General features: G+C 37.7%; 1 protein-coding gene across 1 annotated transcript in view; it reads left to right on the plus strand.

Annotated features, from left to right (window-relative positions):
- The window catches only part of LOC114039110 (calcium-binding mitochondrial carrier protein SCaMC-1-like), a 42,119-nt gene extending 21,375 nt beyond the window's left edge, over positions 1 to 20,744 (plus strand). Inside the window, 7 exon segments of the mRNA XM_027856751.1 lie at positions 3,049 to 3,198; positions 6,931 to 7,083; positions 11,908 to 12,015; positions 14,255 to 14,413; positions 16,218 to 16,368; positions 20,392 to 20,447; positions 20,450 to 20,744. Coding sequence (XP_027712552.1) covers positions 3,049 to 3,198; positions 6,931 to 7,083; positions 11,908 to 12,015; positions 14,255 to 14,413; positions 16,218 to 16,368; positions 20,392 to 20,447; positions 20,450 to 20,578 — 906 coding nt within the window. The 3' untranslated portion in view covers positions 20,579 to 20,744.
- The last annotated feature ends 2,631 nt before the right edge of the window (positions 20,745 to 23,375 follow it).

Here is a 23,375-nt window from a genome sequence, read left to right on the forward strand (position 1 = left end):
GCTCATCATCTCTTATAGCACAATAGTATTCCATTACATTCATATATCACAACTTGTTCAGCCATTCCCCAATTGATGGGCATCCTCTCAATTTCCAATTATTTGCCTATGTGCCAGGTATTGTGCTAAGTGCTAGGGATACAAATAAAAAAAAGAAAAATAGTCTTTGCCCTCAAGGAGCTTGTGTGTGTGTGGTTTGTCCTTCATTCTCTCTCTCTCTCTCTCTCTCTCTCTCTCTCTCTCTCTCTCTCTCTCTCTCTCTTTTTTTGGCTGGGCAATGCAGTTAAGTGACTTGCCCAGGGTTACACAGCTAGTAAATGTTAAGTGTCTGAAGCCAGATTTGAACTCAGAGGTCCTCCTGACTCTAGGACTGGTGCTCTATTCACTGTGACACCTAGCTGCTCCCTTGTCCTTCATTCTCAAAGATGACCATGACATTAGCGAGATGATGACATGACTTGCAATTGACTTTGATTTGAGTGAGGGAGGGCTGTGCAAAGTCACCAGCCTCACTTTCTCCTCCAGAGTCATCTGGGTCCAGTGGCCAGAGATTGATTAAGACAACTAGAGATGGTCCAGCATGCAATGAGAGACACTGGCCCTTTTAAGCTAAGGTCTTTTCAGGTAATCACTTTGAGTGAGGCAATGCCCGTTCAGTGAATAGGCCTCTTTAAGAAGTGAGTCAAGGGATGGCTCCTTTAATAATAAAAAAAAAATGAATAAAGAAGGGAGAAGAGAAGAGAGAGATAACAGCACATGATCAGTTATAGGGGTTGGGCCAGAGTGAAGAGTCAAGGATGATTCTGAGATTGAGAATCTGAATGGCTGAAAATGAAGGCTAATAACTTACCTAAAAATAAATCAGAATCAGGAAACTTAGTTTTGTGGAGCATATCTGATAAGACCTAAAGGACCTTATTATATAAGTCATTGTTTATTTCTCTGGGTCTCAGTTTCTTCTGCAGGGTGAACTAGGTGATTTTGGATGTCCTACTTTCAATCCTGCAATGCTATTATGTTGGTGAGTACTGGTTCAGTACCCATTTATTAACAAAAAAGGGTTAAGCTACCACCAAATTTTATTTTCTTACATCAGATACATCTGGGGTAGGTAGCCATTTCAATTTCTTAAGGCAAAACTAATAATTAACCACTTCATGACAGACCAGAGAGCTCTCTCTATTATGGGTTTGTCAAATAGCCCATTTAGAGTAAGGTATGCTGCTCTTCATGAAACAGCGTCATTTTTTAAAACACGGTCTAAAGGAGGAAGACAACATGCAGGAAGAAGCTGGAAGGGTGTGTGTGTGTGTGTGTGTGTATGTGTGCACATGCGCGCGCGCCTAGGGGAATCTTGTTGCATGGAGTTGAGACCAAGCAATGCTGCTAATGCAAATAAACTCTTGGTCAGCCCAACCATGAAGGACTGACATCCCTCCAGTTGTCTTAAATGTTCCCTTACTTCTATAAAGAATGTTTTGTAGTTCTTGGTAGATCAGCTCCCATATAATTAATGCATTTTGTAGTCTTCTGAATGGAATTATACTATCACTTCCTGCTAATTTTTGTTATTACTTTATTGAAATAGTAATTTTTGTAGATTTTTTGGTATCTTGTTTCTTTACTGAAACTGTTAATCATCTCAATTTGTTTCTTTGCTGATTTTTCAGGGTTTTCTCAGCAAATTATCATGTCATCTGCAAATAGGAATAATTCTGTCCCCCACCTCTCCTACCTTTGCCAATTTTGATAGCTTTAATTTTCCTTTCTTATTTTTATTTTTATTTTTTTGGAGATAGCTACCATTTCTAGAATTTTGTCAAATAGTAGGTGGGAAGAAGGGGCATCCTTCATTTACCCCCTGTACTTATTGGTAGTAGGCTGATCTTTTAGATTACAGACATATAGATTGTTACCAGGCCCATAACTGAGACATTTCTAGCTTGGTATGATCTACCACAGTTTGTTGGCATAACTTTATGAATCTAATGGCACATTATTACCAATATGAATAGTTACAAAAGAACTTGAGTGGAGAATGTGGGGGGGAGGGAAACAAACATTTATTAAGTACCTACTATGTGCCAGATACTATGCTAAGCACTTTTACAAATATTATCTCATTTCATCATGATGATATTCAGGATAATGTATTAGTCCTTTTAAAAAAATTAACATATATAATTGACCTTTGTCTGAAGGGAACTGTATTGGCAGAATAACTTCAATGTTTAAGATCCGGAAAGTATTCTTAAGAAATTGGCAAATCAATCAATATCCATCATTACCACACACATAGTTTGGCAAGGTGTTATTCAGGTCATTTGAATTTCAATTGTAGTTGAATTTAAGATCTGATAAAATGTTACTAACTCTTTGATTCCTTACTTAGGAATAGGTAAGAAGAACTTGAAAAACATAGGTGAAAATTATCCTAAATGTGTTAATCAAGAAAATTCGATTTTTTGGGATGATTTTATGCTTTGATAGTATTTCAAAAAGCTATAATATCATCAGTACAAGCATTCTCTCCACTGAGGCAACCTCCACACATTAGTAAATTATTTCTTGAAAATCTCTGATTAAAAGTGTTGTTTAGAGGTCAATGCTGTGATGCTTAACCTCTCTGAATTAAGTTAACATGGTCGTCAGGTGATAGTCTGTCACCAGGATTGTACCCATAACCTTTCCACCCTGGCAGAACTTGTTATAGCTTGAATTCTGCTGGTGTAGCCTTCAAGAACTTAGGGGTCACCTCCATTCTGCAATAAGGCACTAGAACAGAATTTAAATGGGGATTGTAATTTGTAATTGCTATTCATTCTAATTCCATCTGAATGGAAATTGCACTGTTTAGTGTCTGAATGGGTTATTTAAAACAATTTATGCTTAACAGACTGCTTCCATTCTAGGAATAATTTGGTCTTAATTAACTGCTGAGAGATCTACATAAATTGGCACTTCATTTTAAAATCAGAGACAAAACTTATCCTGGGACAATGTATTTCTAATTTTAATATTACAGAATTCTCCTTTTTACTTTTCCAGGTAATTGACATAGGGGAGAGTTTATCTGTTCCAGATGAATTCACTGAAAATGATGGAGTCTGTGGCCAGAGGTGGAGACAGGTGGTGGCAGGAATGACAGCTGGTGCCATCTCTCGAATGAGTACAGCTCCATTAGAGCATCTAATGCAGGTGAGTGCATGGTTCACAGATGTTTGCTGCTGTTCTTTTCTTTTCTTTTTTGGCTAGGCAATAGGGTTAAGTGACTTGCCCAGGGTCACACACCTAGTAAGTGTCAAGTGTCTGAGGCTGGATTTGAACTCAGGTCCTCCTGACTCCAGGGCTGGTGCTCTATGCACTGCGCCACCTTGCTGCTCTCTGCTGCTTTTCAAAGGAATCATTTCAGATTTAGGAGCAACATTTCTACCAAGAGGAGCATGGGCAGGTGTGTCAGAACTACACTTCCTTAGCAGTATCTAATCAGGCCTTCAAGGGTCATGATTAGAGCAATGCAAGTTAGTTGTCAGTCATCCACAGAGTCAAATCTCGGGTGTGGGGGTACAGGGATGCTTGAACTAAATCTCTGAAACAGAATAGGTGAACCATCCACTCTGCTCTCTTCCAAAGGAGTTATGACGGGGCTCCCTAGAGCAGTGTCGGGATTTTTTCTGATGCTCTCCATCTGGTCAATTGCCTTTTATACTTGCTGAAAAAAGGGATTTCCTAACAGGGCCTTTTTGCAATTCTGTAGCTCAGACGATTGCCTCATCTCTCTGATGATTTGTCTCTGTAGTCCCAACATTAAAGAGACAGTGTAATTAGGGGTCAGAGGGCCTAGGTGGTGGATGTGGCAGGTGGTAGGGTTTCTCTTCTGAACTCTAATCTCAATCGCCAATTGCTTACTGGACATTTCAAACTGAATGCCCTATCGGAATCTCAAACTCAACCTATCCAAAAGTGAATTTGTTATGATTTCTCCCCAAACCCACACCTCTTCTTTTATTACCGTCAAGGATACTGTTGTCCTTCCCGTCATGTTCGTTTGAAACCTTGTTGTCACGCTCAACTCAGTCTTACTCACCCCAATAAGAGAACCAGTTACTAAGTCTTAATTTTTTTTTCTTCAAAAACATTTCTTGTATACGTTTCCTTCTCTCCACTACCACATTCATCCTCATTCAGGCCTTCATAGCCTCTTGCCTGGTCTGTTGCAATAGCTACTTAATGGGTTTCTCTGCCTAGTCTTCCTTCCACTGCAATCATTATTCTCATAGCTGTTAGTGGTGTAACTAAGTAGAGATGGAGGGTCTGTCCATGCCATTCACCAACTCAATAAACATCAGTAGCTCACTGTTACTTCTAGGATCTAATATAAACGTTTCTGTCATTGAAAGCTCTTCACAACCTTGCCTCTTCCTATCTTTCTGCTTTTCTGACACTTTATTTCCTTCCATGTATTTTATGATCCAGTCATATTGGCCTTCTCAATATAATAATATTAATACTATAATTATAATATAATATAATAATGTTAATAATGTTAGCAACTAACAGTGCTCCTTATTTTAAAAAAATCAACGATCTGTCCTTGATGTCAAATACTCTAGTTATCTTGGTGGTCCATTGGATAGAGTTCTGGGCCTAGAGTCAGGAAAATCTCAGTTCAAATCCAGCCTCAGACACTTACGAGCTATGTGACCTTGGGCAAGTCATTTAACTCTACTTGCCTCAGTTTATTCATCTGTAAAATGCGCTGGAGAAGGAAATGGCAAACCGCTTGGTCATGAAAGGTCATATACAACTGAAAACAACTAAACAACATCTAGTGACCTCATTGCTGTTGTGGATGCAGGGGGATCTCAATGACTAATGTAGAGTTTAAAAACACATATGCCCAAAGAAAATAGAAGTAAGGGTTGGTGACTGAGGATGACTACAAGGATGTGTCATTTAGGGGTTCTCTGGGTCCAGTGAGAACTTCCCTAGCTAATTGCTAAGCTTTCAGTGTGAGCCCTTACATCTTGGAAATCAGTAAACACTACCCACAAATCAGGGATTGATTTATTGTTTTGTTGATTGTCTCCAGACTTAAGAAAGTGATGGAGAAAATGTTAATAATGCAAATTAAAGTGTTTCTTGAGTAATTTTTTTTGGGGGGGAGGGGAGATGGTTGTTAAATATTCGCTGACATAGCATTGTTTGTGTAAGAGTATTAACAGAGAGGCTTAAGCTCAGAATGAGCTACAGTTAGTGAAAAAAAACCCAAGAACAACAAAAAGGGCATTTTTTTTCCCAACTGAGCCTCAGTAGGCAAAATTTTGAGTCCTCTTGGTTGCTTCCTCTAGATGTGCTTCAGTTTGGCAGTGTCCCTTCTAAAATGTGGCACCCCAAAATGTGGCACCCCAAAATGTGGCATCCAAAAGTGATCTGACTTGGGAAGATTGCAGTGAAACTATTTCTCTTTGTTGCTCTTTTTCTCTTTTAGCTGGTCTCATTAGACTTTTTGTCTGCTACATCAAATTACTAAGTCACATGAGTTTGACATCCATGATGACTAACTTTATCCTGCCCTGTGCCTTCAGTCTAATATGTGCCTTGGGCTAATAAGACAGAAAAGGAAAACGACAAATGTTGGAGAGGATGTGGAAAAATAGGGACACTAATGCACTGTTGGTAGAGTGTGAACTGATCCAACCATTGTGGAGAGCAATGTGGAACTGTGCCCAAAGGATTGTAAAACTGTGCGTATCTGTGCATACTCAGCAATGCTGCTTCTTGGTCTGTTCCCCAAATAGATCAAAGAAAAAGGAAAAGGACCTATGTGTAAAAAATTATTTATAGCAGCATTTTTTGTGGTGGCCAAGAATTGGAAATCTATGGAAAGTGTCCATCAATTGGGAAATGGCTGAACAAGTTGTGGTATATAATTGTGATGTAATTCTATTGTGTTATAAGAAATGACAAGCAAGATGCTTTCAGAAAAATCTGGGAATTCTTACATGAATTGATACAAAATAAAATGAGCAGAACCAGGAAAACATTGTACACAGTAACAGCAATATTGTACAATGATCAACTGTGAAGGACTTAGCTATTCTCAGCAATACAGTGATCCAAGACAATTCCAAAGGACTTACGGTGAAAAAATGCTATCTACTTCCAAAGAAAGAACTGATGGAATATAAATGCAGATTAAAACTTTTTAACTTTATTATTTTTTGTCTGCATTTTTTTGCAACATGGCTAATGTGAAAATGTTTTGTGTGACTGCAAATTTGCAATCTAGATCAAATTGCTTGCCTTCTTAAAGAGAGGGGAGGGGAAGGAGGAAGGGAGGGAAAGAATTTGGCACTCAAAATTTAAAAAATGAATGTTAAAATTTTTTGTTTACATGTAATTGAGAAAAAAATAAAAATTAAAAAATAGAATTTCTGTCTCCAGTAACAAAGTTTCTGACAAAGAAACTTCTTAATAGAAGCATTAATGTATGAGTCACACCCTAGGAGGAAAGGTCTGAACGTCCTATGATGATAAGAAATTAAGCTCAGCTAAAACAGCTTTCACTTTATGACTCACTGACACATTGATAGCTTCCAAGGTTATATGATTCATAGATAGATTACTTTTACTGTATTTTTTGACAGTTATATATTTCAGTCATAACCACCCATGGAGGGGAGTGTAATAAGATCCCTGCTGGGTTGTTAAACTTGCTGATTTCTTTTTAATGACTATTGTATTGAATTAAATGATGTTTATATGTAGTACCTTCTAATGTTTACCCATCTTCTGGTGAAAGCTGAAAACCACCGGAATGTAAACAATGTTTAACAGAGGTGTTTTAGAAATATAAATGCTTTCTCAACAATTAGAAAAAGTGTCATTTTATCAATTAATTAGTCCAATCTTTTCCTTCCTTTCTAGGCTCAAGCTTTACTGACAGTGACAATAACTCTCAAGACTGGCTTTGAGACTATGTTAAGGGAAGGAGGTGTCTATTCCCTTTGGAAGGGAAATTCTACGAATGTTCTTAAAATTGCACCTGAAACATCAATTAAATACTGGTCATATGAAAAGGCACTATATTATTATTGCCTGTGGAATTTAATTAACAAAGAATATTTAAACTTTTTTTTAATCCTTAGGACTATTCTCACAAAAATGAAGAACGTTGTTTTTAATATAAACAATAAGAATGGCTTTGTTTTTCTCCACAGGCATTTTTATTAGAAGTTATCACAGACTCTTCCTTATAACACTTCAATATGTGATTTTGCAGGTGGGGACACCCTTTTCAGTAGTGACAATTATAATTATTCTTTTAGTTCCCTTAAGGGTTTCTTGAGAGCTGCCATGTCCAAAATATTCATCCCCTTTTGGTCAACCTCACGATTCTAAGATGCCTTCCACACCTGAATGGTTTAAGCTTTTAACTCTTCTAACCTCAGTCCCAAAGCCTATTGACATGGGATTCTTTCCTCACTGGTAGAGAGCAACACCCTTTGCCTGTGAAAGGGGTTACATATCATTTGTTAAGGTGCAGAAACTGAGAATTAGCCAAATGACCTTGGGACATCTGATCAGAACCTTAAGGAGTATTTGAAAATGTGCATCTTTTGGTCTTTGATTAAAAAGTTATTTGCCATTATAATGAATGAACTAACTTCTTTTTGGCTGATGCTTTTATTTTTTCTGATGGATGATGACTTGTCAGCTCAAGTTCATTTTTTAAAAAAAAAATTATTGTTTAGAAAAGAGATTCAGTGTATCTTTGTCCCGTAATGAAAGGAATAATATATTTTTGCTAATTTACTTTGGATTCAAAATGGGAGTCATGTATTAATAAATGTTTTAATAATAATGATAAATAAGGAAATATATATTACATCATATATAACATATAATATATTATCTCAAATAATAAATGGGAGTCACAGCACTGGAAATTTCATCAGGTTATCACAACTTGTAGAAATCTAATTAATACTTCCTAGTTTTTATTAAAGCCTTCACTACAAATGTCAGTTAATGTTATCTCCTAATCAGCACTAATGTTGTATAAACATTTAATCTCATTTATAAAAAGCCACAGGTTTAAGTCTTTGCATTTCCTTGAAGTGATAAACAAAACAATTATATTTTTAGTGGATCATATTTTGCATTTTATTATGTCTGTTTGACTTAAGCTACTTGGAAGATCTAACTTTTGCTAAACTTGACATTGACCCTAGTTACAGAGATTAGCCTAACTGCTGAGTCAAAAGCCTTCAACTACTCCTTGATTCCTGTATCATATTATTAGTTTTTAAAAATATTCACTCTTTATCTTAGGCTGTCAAGAGCATTAAATTAAAATCCCTTTCCTTATTTTTACTTGACTACAAATAGAATTCAAATAACTTTTTCCAGGGTCTTTTCCTGAGTGCCAAATTAATTTTGAAAAGTCAACAAGTCAGCAAATATTTATTAAGTACATACCATGTGCCAGGCTCTGTGCTATACAAAGGTAAAAAATAGTCCCTGGAAACACAACGCAAAAACAACTGCATACCAACAAGCTATATACAATATAAATTGGAGATGATCTCAGAGGGAAGGCATTGGAATTAAGAGGAATCAAGAAAGTCTTCTTGTAGAAAGTAGCATCTTAGTTAGGACCTGAAGGGAACCAGGAGACAGATAAAAAAAATGAAAGATTAGTGTAACTTTTCTTAGCTCTAACAATTGAGAGACAAAGAGAATCTAGCAAAGTCATAGAAGAGAATGAAATGATGACCAGTATGCTGGACTTAATGTACCCTGATTAGAGGTTGTTGAAAGTACTTTAGTGAATATTTGAAGAATAGTGAAGTTCTATCAAACATCAAGACAAGGTGAGGCAAGAATCATTTTTTAAGTACTTACTACAACCAGACACTGTGGTAAGCATAGGTGGGGGAAATATAGATACAAAAATATAGATACAAAAAAAAAAGACAGACACTTCCCTCAAAGAGCTTACACTCCAACAAAAGGGAACTGAAAAGCAGGAGAGGTAGTGAGTATGGTGGCGTGGTGTCAAAGTCTGGAAAGTCAAAAGCAAAACTGAGAGGGGGATAACAGTTGGCCTAAGCCCCTCTTAAAATTGGAGGCTTTGGGAATAACTCACCAATGAGAGCCGGGGCCCTTATGGTAAAAGGATATACTAGGGTGAGGAGGCCTCCGACGCTGAAGTAACAAAGACAGCAATATGAGAGTATGGAAAGTTAGAAGCAAAACTGGGAAGGGAATGAAGGATAGTCAGGCTGGGTTCTTCTTCAAGATAGAGGCCTGAGTAAAGTTATTTGTTTTCTAGGTTTTGTTTTGAATTTGGATTTTTTTGAATTGTGAATTTTGAAATTTTGAAAATTTGAAATTTGCAGTGTGATGCTAACAGAGAGCCGAAGGCTAAAGGAAGATGAATATGTAGGTGATTAAGACTTCTTTATGAGCATGCAGGACATTGGACATTGGAATGTGTGCCAATCTGGGGCCATTTGTGAGCTGCTTATCCCGGCAGTCATGGCTTTCTACAATCTGGCCCCACTTTACCTGTTGGACAGTATCTCCTTCTATAGCTTGCTAAGGTTTTTAAGAGGTAGAGGTGAGAAGGGAGTGCATTCTAGTTATGGGGACAGCTGGTACAAAGGTTTGGAGACAGACCATGGACTGTTGAGTTTGGGGAATTGCAAGCAGTTTTGACTTGCTGGAATGTAGGGTACATGAAGGGCAGTAATTTGAAATGTCTTGAAAGATAGACTAGAAGGCTTTATGTATTTTGGTTGAAAAGCTTTAAGTACCAAGCAGAAGAGTTTATCTTTGATCTTAGAGACAGTAGGGAGCCGCTAAAGATTCTTGATTAGAGGATAGACATAACAGACTTGTGCTTTAGGAAATTATTTTGGCAACTGTAAGGAGACTCTATTGTAAAGGGCAGAGAAAGGAAGCAAGAACCTTTATTAGGAAACTATTGTATGGTTGTTGCTCTTCATTCTCAAAGAGGATAAAAATGACATCACTATGTTGGAGTCAAGGTACAGTGTGTCCGATGAGACCAAAATGAGCTCCGAAAGTTCTACCGTAGGTTGGGCACAAATAGTCCTCATGAACCTTTGGAGTGGAGATGTCTAAATTTTCACATCTACCATTTCTTTTGAGCTACTGAAATTCTGCTTTGCAGGACTGTTGTAGAAGTCCAGGCAAGAAGTGATGAGGGACTGAATTAGGACTGTGGCAGTCTGAGTGAAGATAAGGGAATGTATTTGAGAGAGGCAGAGGAGGTAGAATTGATAAGATTTGTCAGTTGATTAGAGATGCCTGGTGAAGGAGAGTGAATAATCAAAGACGACTTCAAGATGAGAACCTGGGTGATAGGAGAACGATGATGCCCTCAACAGAAACAAGGACGCTCGGGGAAGGAGCAGCTTTGTGGAGGGGAGTTTGTGGGGTCTGTTTGGTTCATATTGAGTTTGATATGCTTGCTGGACACTCAGGTAGAGATTCCCAACAGGAAGCTAGTGATGCAAGGCTGGAGTTTGAGAGACAAGAAGGGCTAGTTACATAAATATGGGAGCTCTCTGCTTAGAGACAATAATTGAATTTATGGAAACTGATGAAATCATAGAGAAGGTGTAGAGCCAGAAGAGAAAAGGGCAAAGGAGAGCCTTGTGGAATACCCATGGTAAGGTGATAGATACTTGTTGAAATGAATGATGTTCCATCAATCAGGTTCATTTTTTTTTAAAATTAGAGAAAATGTTTTTGCCCTAATTCATAACTATTTTAATGAATGTTTTACTTTTTTTTTTAAGCTGTTTGGCAACTATGAACAAAATGACTTAATTGTCATTAGCAACACTTTTTGCTGTTATTGATGGGAGTGGCCTGGACTTGTGATTTCACTTGTGTAGGGGGCTTCTCAGTGAGAGCTTTGTCAGAGCATATTGACAACTGTTTTTACCACTTAGGGTCTTGGAAAATTGACTGAGGCACTGAGAGGCTAAGTGAACTGTGCCGGGGCGGGGGGGGGGGGGGCCTCACATGTGTCAGAAGTTGAATCTGAATTGTTCTGACTCTGAGGCCAACCACTTTGCTTCTCATCAACGGCATTATTGTCAGGTAATAATTTCAGAACCCTTGATATGTGTAGCAGGCCAATATCCTCCTCAGCTTTAATTTATCATTCCTTATAGGCAGCTAAGTGATGCCCTAGCTAGAGTGCTGGTTTTGGAGTTTTGAAGACCTGAGTTCATATCTTGCACTAGAAACTTAGCTGGGTAGCCCCAGACAAGCCATTTAATGTGTTTGAGACTCTGTTTCTTCATCTGTAAAATGAGGGTGTTGAACTCAATGGTTTCTAAGATCCTTTCCAGCTCTAACTCTATGATCCAGTGACCACCCTGTCACACAATATTAATTTGCAACTTTTGTTAGTGGTACAAAGGTACGAGGTTCAAACCCTATCTTGGGGCACGTGCTTCATTACGGACATGGTGATGCAGAAGGAAACGACCACAGAATGTTCAGAGTTGGATGAGACTTCAGACACTAACCTCATTCAACCCCCTACCTGATCTGACCTGATTGACAATGTACCCATCAAGGAATTGCCTGGATTTTGCTTGAATGGCATGTGAGTCCATGCACTCAACATGTTTTATTGGATACCCCTTCTTCTGCTAGATGTGGAAAGAAGGAGATCCAAAGGAGGTCCTTTGCTTAATATCCTAGTGAATCATGTCTACAAGCATACAAACCATATACATTCCACTAGGTGGATGGAACTGTTAAACAAGGTGTGGTTTCAAAAATCATACCTCCAATGACTGATGTAAATCTCTTCCTTCTGTATTTATGTGCATTTGAATACCTTTATTTACATAGTATAAAAACTTGCTTGCTACTGAGAGGACCACTATAGGAATTACAGAGAGATTTATTTCTGGATCTTTGGCTGGAATCATTGCACAGACCTTGGTCTACCCCTTGGAGGTAAGTGTCCCCATGAAACAGCCGGCAAGGCTATACTTTTAATGCTGATTATAGGTTGTATTTCTTTCACATGAGTTCTAGGTTGGGTCTTAGTGTAAACTGGGCATTAGAGCTACAGAATTTGAGACTCCTGTCACTAGGTGCCACTATCCTGAGTAAAGCTAACTTTCCTTTAGGACAAATATAATATTGCAGCTAAGAATATATCATCTAAGTTGGTATTTCTGTGAACAGAAGAAGGCACTTCCCATTGGTTGCTGTGCCTAAGAGGTTTAATAATAATAGCTGATAATTATATAGGACTTTACAAATTACTCTCTTCACAAAAGATTCCATGAGGTAGGAAGTGCAGATATTATTTCTTCCATTTTAAAGATGAACAAACAGTCTCATACAGGCTAAGTGACTTGTATGACTTGTTATATTGCCAGTAATTTTCAGAACTTGGTATCCAGTCCTGGTCTTCTGCCCCTGAAAAAAATGATTATTAATAACCAGTGATTTGGGGAGATTCAGATTTCCACCTTTTTTCTTTTATCCTCATTTCAAAACCTCAGTTCCTGAAGGTTGAGCTAACCTCCTCCTCTATCCAGACCCCACCCAGGTGGGGCAGCCATTGTGTTCTGTTCAGGTGTGGGTGGGGATAAATGCTTTGAATAATTGCCCAACAGTTGGGGGTAACTTAAGAAGTAAATGACATAATCAAAGTTGAGGTCCAGCCCCTCAATGTAATATTCATCCTCTCCCATTAATTGTGAACCAATCAGAGTTGATTGCTGCCTGTAGGAACACCCCTCTTCCATTGGGACAGGTAAGGATGAGCAAGCCTTCTGCCATCATTGTCTTTGGTCTAAGAGAGAGATGGCCAAATGACTATACTTTTATTAAAATGCTGGCATTATTAATAAAATGGTTAATTACCCAGAAATTATGTCTCTTGATCCTTTTCAAATGCCACACTGCAACCTCGGAGATGCATGGCTTTCCCATTTCCCTCACTCCCTCTACTTTGCTATAGTATAAACTCCATGAGGACAGGGACTGTAACTTATTTAATAATAGGTAACATTTATATAGTGCTTTAAAGTTTGTAATATACTTTACATATCATAATAACCCCGGGAAGGAAGTGCTATTATTATAACTTCCTATTTTACAGATGAGGAAACCAAGGGACAGAGAGGTTAAGTGACTTGCCTAAGGTCACACAGCTAGTAAATGTTTGAGCCTGGATTTGCACTTAAGTCTTCATGAATCCAGATCCAGCATTCTTTGCACTGCCTTATCTGAACTTTGTTTCCCTCGGTGCCAAGCATAATGCTCTGTACATAGTGTTTAATAAATGTTGAGATTTGTTGAATTTTCCACCACATCAAACTGCCTCTCTATAGAAAATCTTCATTTATATGCACATTTTAGGGTCACTCACATTAATACAATTAGTAATTATAGTGTCTCGGGGACCTCGTTCTCCAGACATATATACAGAGCTCCTTTTGAGGTCAGTGGAACTTTAAACAGGCAGGGAATAGATACTTATCAGGAGAATTAAATGTATTAGGAGACAAACAAGTTAGACCTGAATGTAGGTGGATTTAGCAATTTAAAAATCTCTATTTCTATGGTCGACTGTATCTTAATACTGCCTCTATAGAACTTTCTATAATAAATGTGATTTTACACTTTGATTTTGTGTTTCTTGGATGGGATACAAAATGGACCCACCTTATTCTAAATTTAGTGTTAGAGCAAGATTCCAGTATATTTACTTTAAATGTTTTTGAAATATCTTTTTCTTCTTTGGTGTTTCTTCATTCTGTACTTTGCTAGTTGTAGTTAATGTATACGTTGGATTCTTTTACTTTAAGTTTGTTAATGTTCACTTGATAGTTATGTATTAATTTTCTCTTAAGGTCTACAAAATGATTTGTTGTTTCTGTTACGGTTTATAAGTGTGAATAAATAGCCAGAATTTGCTTTAACACATAGTGAGGGAATTTGGGTTAGATGTGTCACGCAAAGCCAAGATGCCTTCCCCCCTCCCCTTGCTTATTAGTTCCACCTCAACCCCCAAACTTTACTGTAAATAGTGGCAAAAAAGACATCAGAAGTTGATCAATGAAAATGCAGTTCCATTTTAGATGGTTATATATGAGATTTGTATAAATTTGCAAGATAATGTAGTTGTGAGACAATTCTGGTTTGGGTAAATCTGATCAATTGAATTTCATTAATCCAGGTTTTAAAGACCAGGTTGGCTTTAGATTCGACTTCAAGATACACAAGGATATCTAATTGTGTCCAGAAGATGTTGAAGTATGAAGGATACAAAACCTTTTACAAAGGTTATGTTCCTAACATCATACCTTATGCAGGTGTGGACCTAGCTGTGTTTGAGGTGAGTTCATTCCCAAATTGAGTTTACAACCAATCTGTTGCAATGGAAAATGTGGTCTATAAATTCCTCATTAGTAGAATCTAATCTTATATTCCTTTTTTTTTTAAAGGAACAGAAAAGTAATGGCAAATATTTTCTGACTAAATAGTGAATTGAATTATGATACTATGTGGCCTTTTTTTTTTTTGCATTGTCATTGGTCTATTTGTCCTGGGGCTACTTGGTTCTGGGATTCCTTGAGAATTATTGTTCAGTCATTTCAGTCGTGTCCAACTCTTCATGACCCCATTTGGGGTTTTCTTGGCAAAAACACTGGAGTAGTTTGCCATCTCCTTCTCCAGTTCATTTCACAGATGAGCAAACTGAGGCAAACAGGGTTAAGTGACTTGCTCAGGATCACATAGCTAGTAAGTGTCTGAGGCCAGATTTGAATTCATGAAGATGAGTCTTCTGGACTCTCGGCCTGGTACTCTATGTACTGTGCCACCTAACTGCCCCCATTGAGAATAACTTGATGGTAATTGAAATATTAGACCCCAGTTCAGGTATGATCAGCCTGGAGATAATGAAGAGGAAGGCAAAGGGGCTTCCTTTAGAAACATGAACAGTAATAGCTGGTTAGTGCATGGTACTGATTAGGTCAAGACCCAATTCAACCCCCAAATGTGCCAACTACCTACATTTTGGCCACTCTGCATTACTAAAGCCAGTAGGCCATCCTGAAAGCAAGTGCTCCTGATTTCATAGAGTATGATCAAATCAGCACATACCCATTCCCACTATTAGAAAACCAAAGAATATGCTTTACCACACTATTTCCATATTAGAAAGATAACATATTACTCTTATGGGTTTATGAAAAGCATTATATTTTACAGAATTTTGAAGTATTCACCATCTTCTGGGTGAATCTATTTATTTTGCTTTTTGCCTCCATTATTCTGCTTTCATTTATGTAAATGAGTTGTCACCATTAGTATTGGGTTGGGCTACTTTTAGACTTCTGTCTTTATAACTGAAAACATTTTGCCTTTAGACATGGTGTTTATAAACCCTAACAGCTCTCTTTATTTTTGTGCTTGGTGATATATGCACATTATATATTATTATATTATATTATTATATATTATTTCACATCATATTATTCCACTTAAAATTACATATTTTACCGGATACAAGAACAAAGTTAAAATCTCTTCAATAAAATATAAGAAAAAAAAAGAAAGTTGTCAGTGATATAAACTTTTTTTATATTAAGATTTATTTCTAAACTTAGTATTTCAAAATAGTTTCTGGGAGATCTGATTTGAAAAGATTAGTCTTTTTCTGAAGGTCAGAAAATTGAGGTTTTGTGGTCCAGGCCTAATAGTGAGGGTACTCTGTTTATGATGCTCTGTGACTTTTAATTGCATGTAGATGGACTACCTGACCAGTCTTAATGCTAGGATAGTGTAAAGGGAGAAGAGCAAAGCTGATCATAATTTGGACCAATAGACATCTGGGTTTTATTGACTTTACATTGCATTTTAAAACATATAGGCAGACCACACAAAATGCAAATGTTAGATGCCTTTGGCTTCTCTTTCTTTGTAGACGAGTCATATTCTATTCAAGTTGTAGGTTTAAGGAATAGCTCCATATGTATTCTTTGAAGAGATCTAAATGGGCAGTCAAAAGAGTGTGGGTTGCTGTGGTGAGGTCTGTACTTGGCTGAAAGAAGGTGTTGTATAATTGATTTATAATTTTCATCATGCCTAAACTTATACAATAGTTAATGCATATTTACTACTCTGTTCTTGGGCAGCTGTTGAAGAATTTTTGGTTGCAGCATCATTCAAGAGACTCTGTAAACCCTGGGATTGTAGTAGTACTGGCATATAGTACCTTGTCTGATCCTTGTGGTCAGTTAGCCAGCTACCCTTTCACTCCAGTGAGAACTTGCATGCAGGCTGAAGGTGAGTTTTGGCTCAGTGACCCTTTCGTATCTTATTGGTTGCATAGTCCGAGTAAGTACCTTCTCTCTCATTTTAATCATGGGCTCCCAGAAAGCTATGTCAAATTTAAGGTACACTTTAGGTCAGTACCCATTCAAAACCATCCCTCAGTAATGTTTCTTTTGCCATACCAACCAAATACATTAGTTCAAAGCAAAAGACATTTTAATTAAACAATATGGTACAACAAGAGACAGGGAACATTTCTTTCCATGCATGTAGATGTGATGTTTAAGAAGTTTGAGAGACATAATTTCTGGGTGATTAATAATTTTATTAATAATGCTAGCATATTACCAATAAAATGGGTCAATGACACTCTCGGATGCCAAAGATGAATCATGGTGGTGGGCTCACAATTTATATACCCTTGGAATAGTGGGTATTCCTGAAGGTGGCAATCAACTCTGATTGGTTAACAATTAATGAGAGAGAATGAATATTAGAATGAGAGGTGGACCTATTCTAATGAAGGGCTAGAAGAATTTACCTTTAATTAAAGGTAATTAATATTACCTTTAATTTAACTTTAATTATGTCATTTACTTCTAAATTGACCAGCCTTGGGCAATCTAATTAAAGATTTTTTCCCCACTCATACCTATGTAGAGCACAATGGACTTCCTCACCTGGGTGGGGTCTGAACAAGATTGAAGAGAAAGTTAATTGAATTGTATTATCAGCAATATCCAAAGGCTGAACAACCTACAGGCTTCTGAAAAAATCCTGGTCCCAATTCAATAATTGATTATTAATATGAGAGAGAAATAATAATTTCTCTTATAAGGGTACACTTTCCCATAGATTCCCATACCACTAGTGGGAGAGGAACACGTGAAGCCAAAGAACACATGTGGCAGGGGGCACTTGTGTAGGGAATACACATAGCCGGGGCAACTTATATTCAGAGGGCTAGGTTCCTCCACCCCTTACACGACCACTTGTTGCTTTCCTACAGAGCTATTAATGTTGGTCTGGAGATGCTATTAGGCTGGTTGTGTTCCCTACTGGGCTATTCTCTCTGCTGTATCGCCACCTACTGGTCCTCTGTTTTGCTGTTATCTGCGGGTTGACTTTCGTTTCTCTCCTGCACTCTTCTGCCACCTTCTGGTCCTCCAGTGAGTGGCAAGTTGCTGTGTCACCTCTCCACAACTGGAAGGGGGTCTCAGCTCTCTTTAGCCACAGCCTCAGGGGTCATTTCAGCAAATTTTGTGGGTTAGAGGCAGCTACTCGGTCAAAGCCAGCAGATTGCCTATTCCTCTGTTTCTAGCTGATTCAGGAACTCAGTCTTCTCTTGGGGTTGTGGTGAGAGATTTCTTTTCAATAATTGTTCATGCCGTTGGTCCTAGTGACTTTTGGTTCTGCGTTCCTGTTCCTGTTCTCCCAGCACTTGAATCCTCTATATCTCCTTCAAGTCATATTGGCCCCTCTGAGAAGACTGAAATGAGATGCTACCCTGCAGGATTGTAGCAAAGATGCCATTTGCTTTAAACAACATTGCAAAACGGAAGGAAGGAAAGGAGAGAGAGGAGGGAAGAAGCATTTACCAAGTGCCTACCATGTTCCAGGCACTGTGCTAAGCAATTTACAAATATTATCTCATTTGATCCTCACAACAGCTCTGTGAAGTGCTATTGTGAGCCTCATTTTACAGTTAAGGAAAATGTAGATAGAGGTGACTGCATCACACAGCTAGTGAAATGTCTGAGGCTGGAATTAAACTTAGGTCTTCCTGACTCCAGGCTCAGTGCTGTATCCACTATACCACCTACCTCCCTCAACAAAATATTTGGTACTTGTTTCTTTTCCCCATTTTGTCACAGATAACTAAGTTAAAGTCTACTTTTCTGTTCTGGCTAGGCAGTGGGAAGGACAGATAATAAGTAAAGAATCCGTTTTGTTGTACTTTGATTAAAACGATAGCCACTTTGGAGTGGGGTATGAAAACATCCTTGTAAAAGATCACGAATTACTGACTTAAATGTATACTATCACTTTTGAATCATGTTCCCCTCTGTCTGCGATGGACTTTGGTGTGACCAGTTTGGTCTGTGATTCAGTATTAGATATAGGTCTCTTACCTTAGTAAAATGGGTAAAGCACTGGCCTTGGAATCAGAAATACCTGGGTTCAATTCCCAACTCTTATTAATTTTATAACCCTGGCAAGTTGCTTAACCTTGCTTCATCTGTAAAAGGAGGGTAATAGCGTCTACCTCACACAGTTGTTGTGAAGATGAAATGAGATAATGTATGTAAAGAACTTTGCTAAAAAAGAGTACTATCTAAATGCTAGTTATCATTATTATCATGGTTTAGAATATTTCAGGATTTTAGAATTAGTGAAAGGTACTTTTTTTAGTTTGATACAAGTTTTAGTAAAAGCTTATATTTTGTTTATTTTCTAAGTACAGAGTGTTTGGAGCCCCATTATGTCAGGAATTTTAGATGTTCTGCTAGGAATTTGATGACTGCCTCTAAGGAGAGCTATGCTAGAAGAACCAAGTCCTATATGACAGGAGTCTACACTTGGACTCTGGGATATTGTGCGACATTCCTTACATTTTGACTTCTCATCTCAGACTGCCAAGGAGGAATTCCCATTTTCCTGTATAGGTAGTCCCAGCTTGCCTCTCTTGAGTCATTATGGAAATGATAACGCTGGTCTCAGGATGGTTTTTGGCAGGGACATCCCAGTATAGCTATGTCAACCTGATTATAGCCAGGTGTGACAGCTGTCAACCTGAAAGTTGGTTAAAGAGGCAACAAGCTAGGTGATAAGTAAATTAAAATTGTTTATTCCCTTAAGTTAGCGACATATACATGGAACCAGAGCTTTAACTTTGACTGAATCAAGCAATTTTAGGAAGACATTTAAACCCTGTCTCAGGATGTCTGTGTTACTCAGATTTATGGTCTCCATATATGTTTAACCATAGCATGAGAAAGGAATTTTCTTAATTGAATAGGTTGTAAATATAATAAGATAGGAGAGTATCAAAGTGTCAATTGAAATTATAGGTCCAGGATATCTGTGTTTCTTTTACCATTAACATGACATAGCATAGTATATGTCCATAAAATACCAAGATAAGAAAAGTTCCATTATTCAAGGTAGTGTCCAGGTTAAGGTGCCTTAGTGGTCATAAACAGAAGAATGCTGGTCATCTTCATCTGGTCCTGTAGTTGCTGACACAGGAAGCGACCTTTTGAGTTCACTCAGAGAACAAGAAAAGAATGTCTATTATGTTGGGGTGCTTCTTCTGATTGATTAGTTCAGGCTTTGGCCCTTATTGGGGCTCAAATGATCTTAAATGATTATCACAGCATAAGTCTACAGTGCTGCTACGGGGGAGGCTGAGGCTGGGAAACATTCAAGTTCAGGAGTTCTGAGCTGCAGCAAGTCTAACATTAATTCCAACATCAATTTCCTGGGCTGAGCCCTGGGTAGCAGAGGACCACCAAGTCAACTAAGAAAGGGTGAACCAACTCAGACTGGAAATGGAGCAGGTGAAAGCTTCAGTGCCAATCAGCAATGGGGCTGGTCAATGAATGGCCACTGCATTTCCAACCTGGGTGAGATGGGGACACCCATTTTCAAATAAATAAATGGAGGGGTGGGCGAGGGAGAGAGCTAGCTCTTTGTGGTGCTCGGAGGACTGGGAAGGCAGAAAATTTTCAATAAATATACTTAGAAATCATTAGAATTATAATTCTGTAATTAAAAGGTTATCAAAAATGTTATCACTATCTAGTAAAATTTGTTTTCATGAATGACCTAATTGTGAGTGGGACTCTTTTTAAAGGCAAAGGATTAGTAAATGCTGCCTTGAAGTCTTATGAAAGAGTTTTATCCCAGATTTGCTTGCTGAAAGCTAGTACTGTATTCTATTTCGTCATATGGATTTGCTTAGCCAATGGAGAAGGAACAAAGTTGAATTATAATATTAGGCTAAATTATTTTTTCTTGTTCTTCATTTTCTAGAAACATTGGGAGGAATTCCACCCATGAAGATGATCAGTCTCATTAAAATAATAATTGTCTTACAGATGGAGTGATAGGCTTCTACAAGGGCATCATACCAAACATTGTGAAGGTGCTTCCAGCAGTCTGCATAAGCTATGTCATTTGTGAGAAAACAAAAACGGGGCTGGGAGTGGCTGAGGTGTGAAATGTTGAACTGCTGTTATTAGCATAAGTGCTTGAAAGAATGACAGTGTTTGATCGATTTTTTCCTCTTAAAATTGTAGCAGCCTTTGTGAACAGTTCTTATGTATTTATCCCTCAAGGGAGGAATGTATCAGCTAGCATTTATAACATTTTATCTTAATTTCATATGTGACAGAGTCTAAGTTAAAATCTTTAAAAATATAGAATTCTATTTCTCTTCCTTCTGACTCTCCTTTGAAGAGACTTGCACTAGAATGGATTGAAAAATATTTTAGGTGACATTTATATTTATAAAGTAGAACTGTAAAATGTTTGGTCACTCATATCAATTTGTGTTGAGCCTTTTGTACCTAAATACCTTTAAAACTTTAATTTAAAAAAAATGTTTTATTCATTTTGAATGTATTTTAAAACTACCAAGAGAAATCAATGCATTTAAAATTATATTCAACAGCAAAACAGAATATATTTTGTGTTTTGTTCTTAAAAAATTAAATAGGATGTTCTGGGAGAATGTTTTTGGAGAATAACACAGTGTGATGACAAGTCTTTTAATTAGTTGCTGAACTGGAACTTCATGGACATAGTAAATTTCCACCCATCAGGCCTTCTCAAGCAAGAAAATATTTGTAAAGCACACAGCACACAGTACCTGGTACATAGTAGGCACTTAATAAATGCTTATTTCCTTCCCTTCCTCCCTTTCCTTGGTTCCAGAAAGCCACTTGGGACTACTCTTGGAAATCGTACATTTCTGAACCTCAATCTTGTAAAAAGTGAGCACTGTCTTCATTTTTTCTGCTGACTGGAGCTTTTGTCATGCCTAGTGCCCATAATTGGAAATCCCGGTTCAAGGGATGGGAGAGAGGGAACTGAGCTCAGTAGATGAAGATCAGGTATACAGATCTCAGGCTAACTCTGTGGCATGTCATCATTGTTTAGATTACCTTTTTTAAAAATTAAATTTTATTTATATCCTTTGTTTAAACATCACCTAGATTTCCTGTATTTCTCCTCCTCTTATTTCTTCCCATAGAGTCATCTCTTGTATCAGAAAATAAGAAAGAGGGGAAAAGAGTTCAGCAAAATTAATCAACATATTAAAAGAAAATTGGGGCATTAAGGGCAGTGTTCCACCCTCACTGTTCCTCACTTGAACAAAGAATCTGTAGGAAGTGTCTTCTCATATCTCTTCTTTGGGGCCATGCTTAGTAATCAATTTTTTAAGCATTCAGCTTCAATTCTTTCTATTATTCTTTCCATTTATATTTCTGTCATCATTGCATACATTAATTCACATGAGCCTTCCCATGTTTCTCTGTATTTACAATTTATTTCAGCACAGTAATATTCCATTATATTCTTATATCATAATTTGTTTGGCCATTCCACTACTGATGGGCATCTACTTTATTTCTAGTTCCATACCACTACCAAAAGCACTGCTGGTTGCTGCCCTTGATTCCTGTACATTCCTCTCCTGTGCCTGTGAAATAAAGGATCTGAGCTCTTCTTGAATATAATAGAATATGTATCTACTGGCCTACTGGCCTGTTAGCCTCTAATCACTTATGGCCTCATACCTTCCAAGGAACAAGGAAGACCCAACCCATGGACTTAAAGAATAACACACTCTTTTTATCTGATTTTTCTTATTTGCCACAGGTTCCCAATTTTGACCTCCTAGGTCAAAGTTAGGATTAGGGTGACCTGTATGCTTCATCCTACAATACTCTTCTTCTTCTTTTTTTTAATAGCCCTGTTATCTGATCAAAAAGTGACTGCCAGACCATTTAAATTGTTTTTCGATTTATTTCTATGATGTCCGCAATCATATCATTCAAATTAAGTATATGCATAACACAGAACCTCCAACAGTATTCAGGATTTAAAGACAAAGTATTGACTTTTTTACCCCTTGGAAACTTTTCCCTTCAAAGCTTTCTCTCACTTCAAAATAAAGATAGCTTACAGATTCTAACAGCCCTATTGGGGATAATATATAGTATTTTTTCTTGTTAAATTACAAAAATTATCTCAACTGAAATTAGAAGGGGTTTAATTTTCCTAGGGAGAGGATCAGAAAGCTAACCGATGATTAGTGTTGGAATTAATGGAGGAGGTAAAGAATAGGAGAGAAGTGCTAGACAGCAGGAATGACGTGCCTGTGGTGTGTGGGGCTATGGATTAAGTTTGGGGGTTGAAGGATAATATGGTAAGTAAATCCTAAACTGAGCATAGGAGTGAATGTATAAGAAACTGGGTGTTTGTGTGAGAGGTATATATGTGTATATGTATAAGTCTATGTTTGGAAGGCGCTTCTGAAGAGGGAAAGACATGGGAAGAGGGCAAGATCCTCTCCTTTCTTCCCCTGGGAATTTCTGGGGTTGGTGGAGAGTAGAAGTATGTTGAGGACGTGCCTGTCCCATGTCCTGTATGTTCCAGAAGCTGGAAACATATGGAGAGTATCATGTTCACATGGTCTCAGGAAGTGAGTAGGTCACCTGTGAACAGGTTAAGGGTCCAATGAATGGGTTTGCATGTTCAGGTGGCAACACCTCTTCCCCTTATGATTTCTTTAACACCAATCCACCAAGAAGTATCTTGGTTTCCTAAAGAGAAGGGAAGAGGAAAGGAGAAAGAGAAGGAAGTTCTTGGTGTTAGATTCAGATCCATTTTAGATTCAGGCCAGTAGAATATAAACTCTTTGAGGGCAGGAATTGCTTGAATTTTTTTTTTAATCCACGTCTGGCACAGTGCCTGGAACACAGTACCTGGTTAATAAATGCTTGTGTATT

Source organism: Vombatus ursinus, unplaced genomic scaffold (assembly GCF_900497805.2).
Source record: "Vombatus ursinus unplaced genomic scaffold, bare-nosed wombat genome assembly UNPS02011613.1, whole genome shotgun sequence".
NCBI lineage: Eukaryota > Metazoa > Chordata > Mammalia > Diprotodontia > Vombatidae > Vombatus > Vombatus ursinus.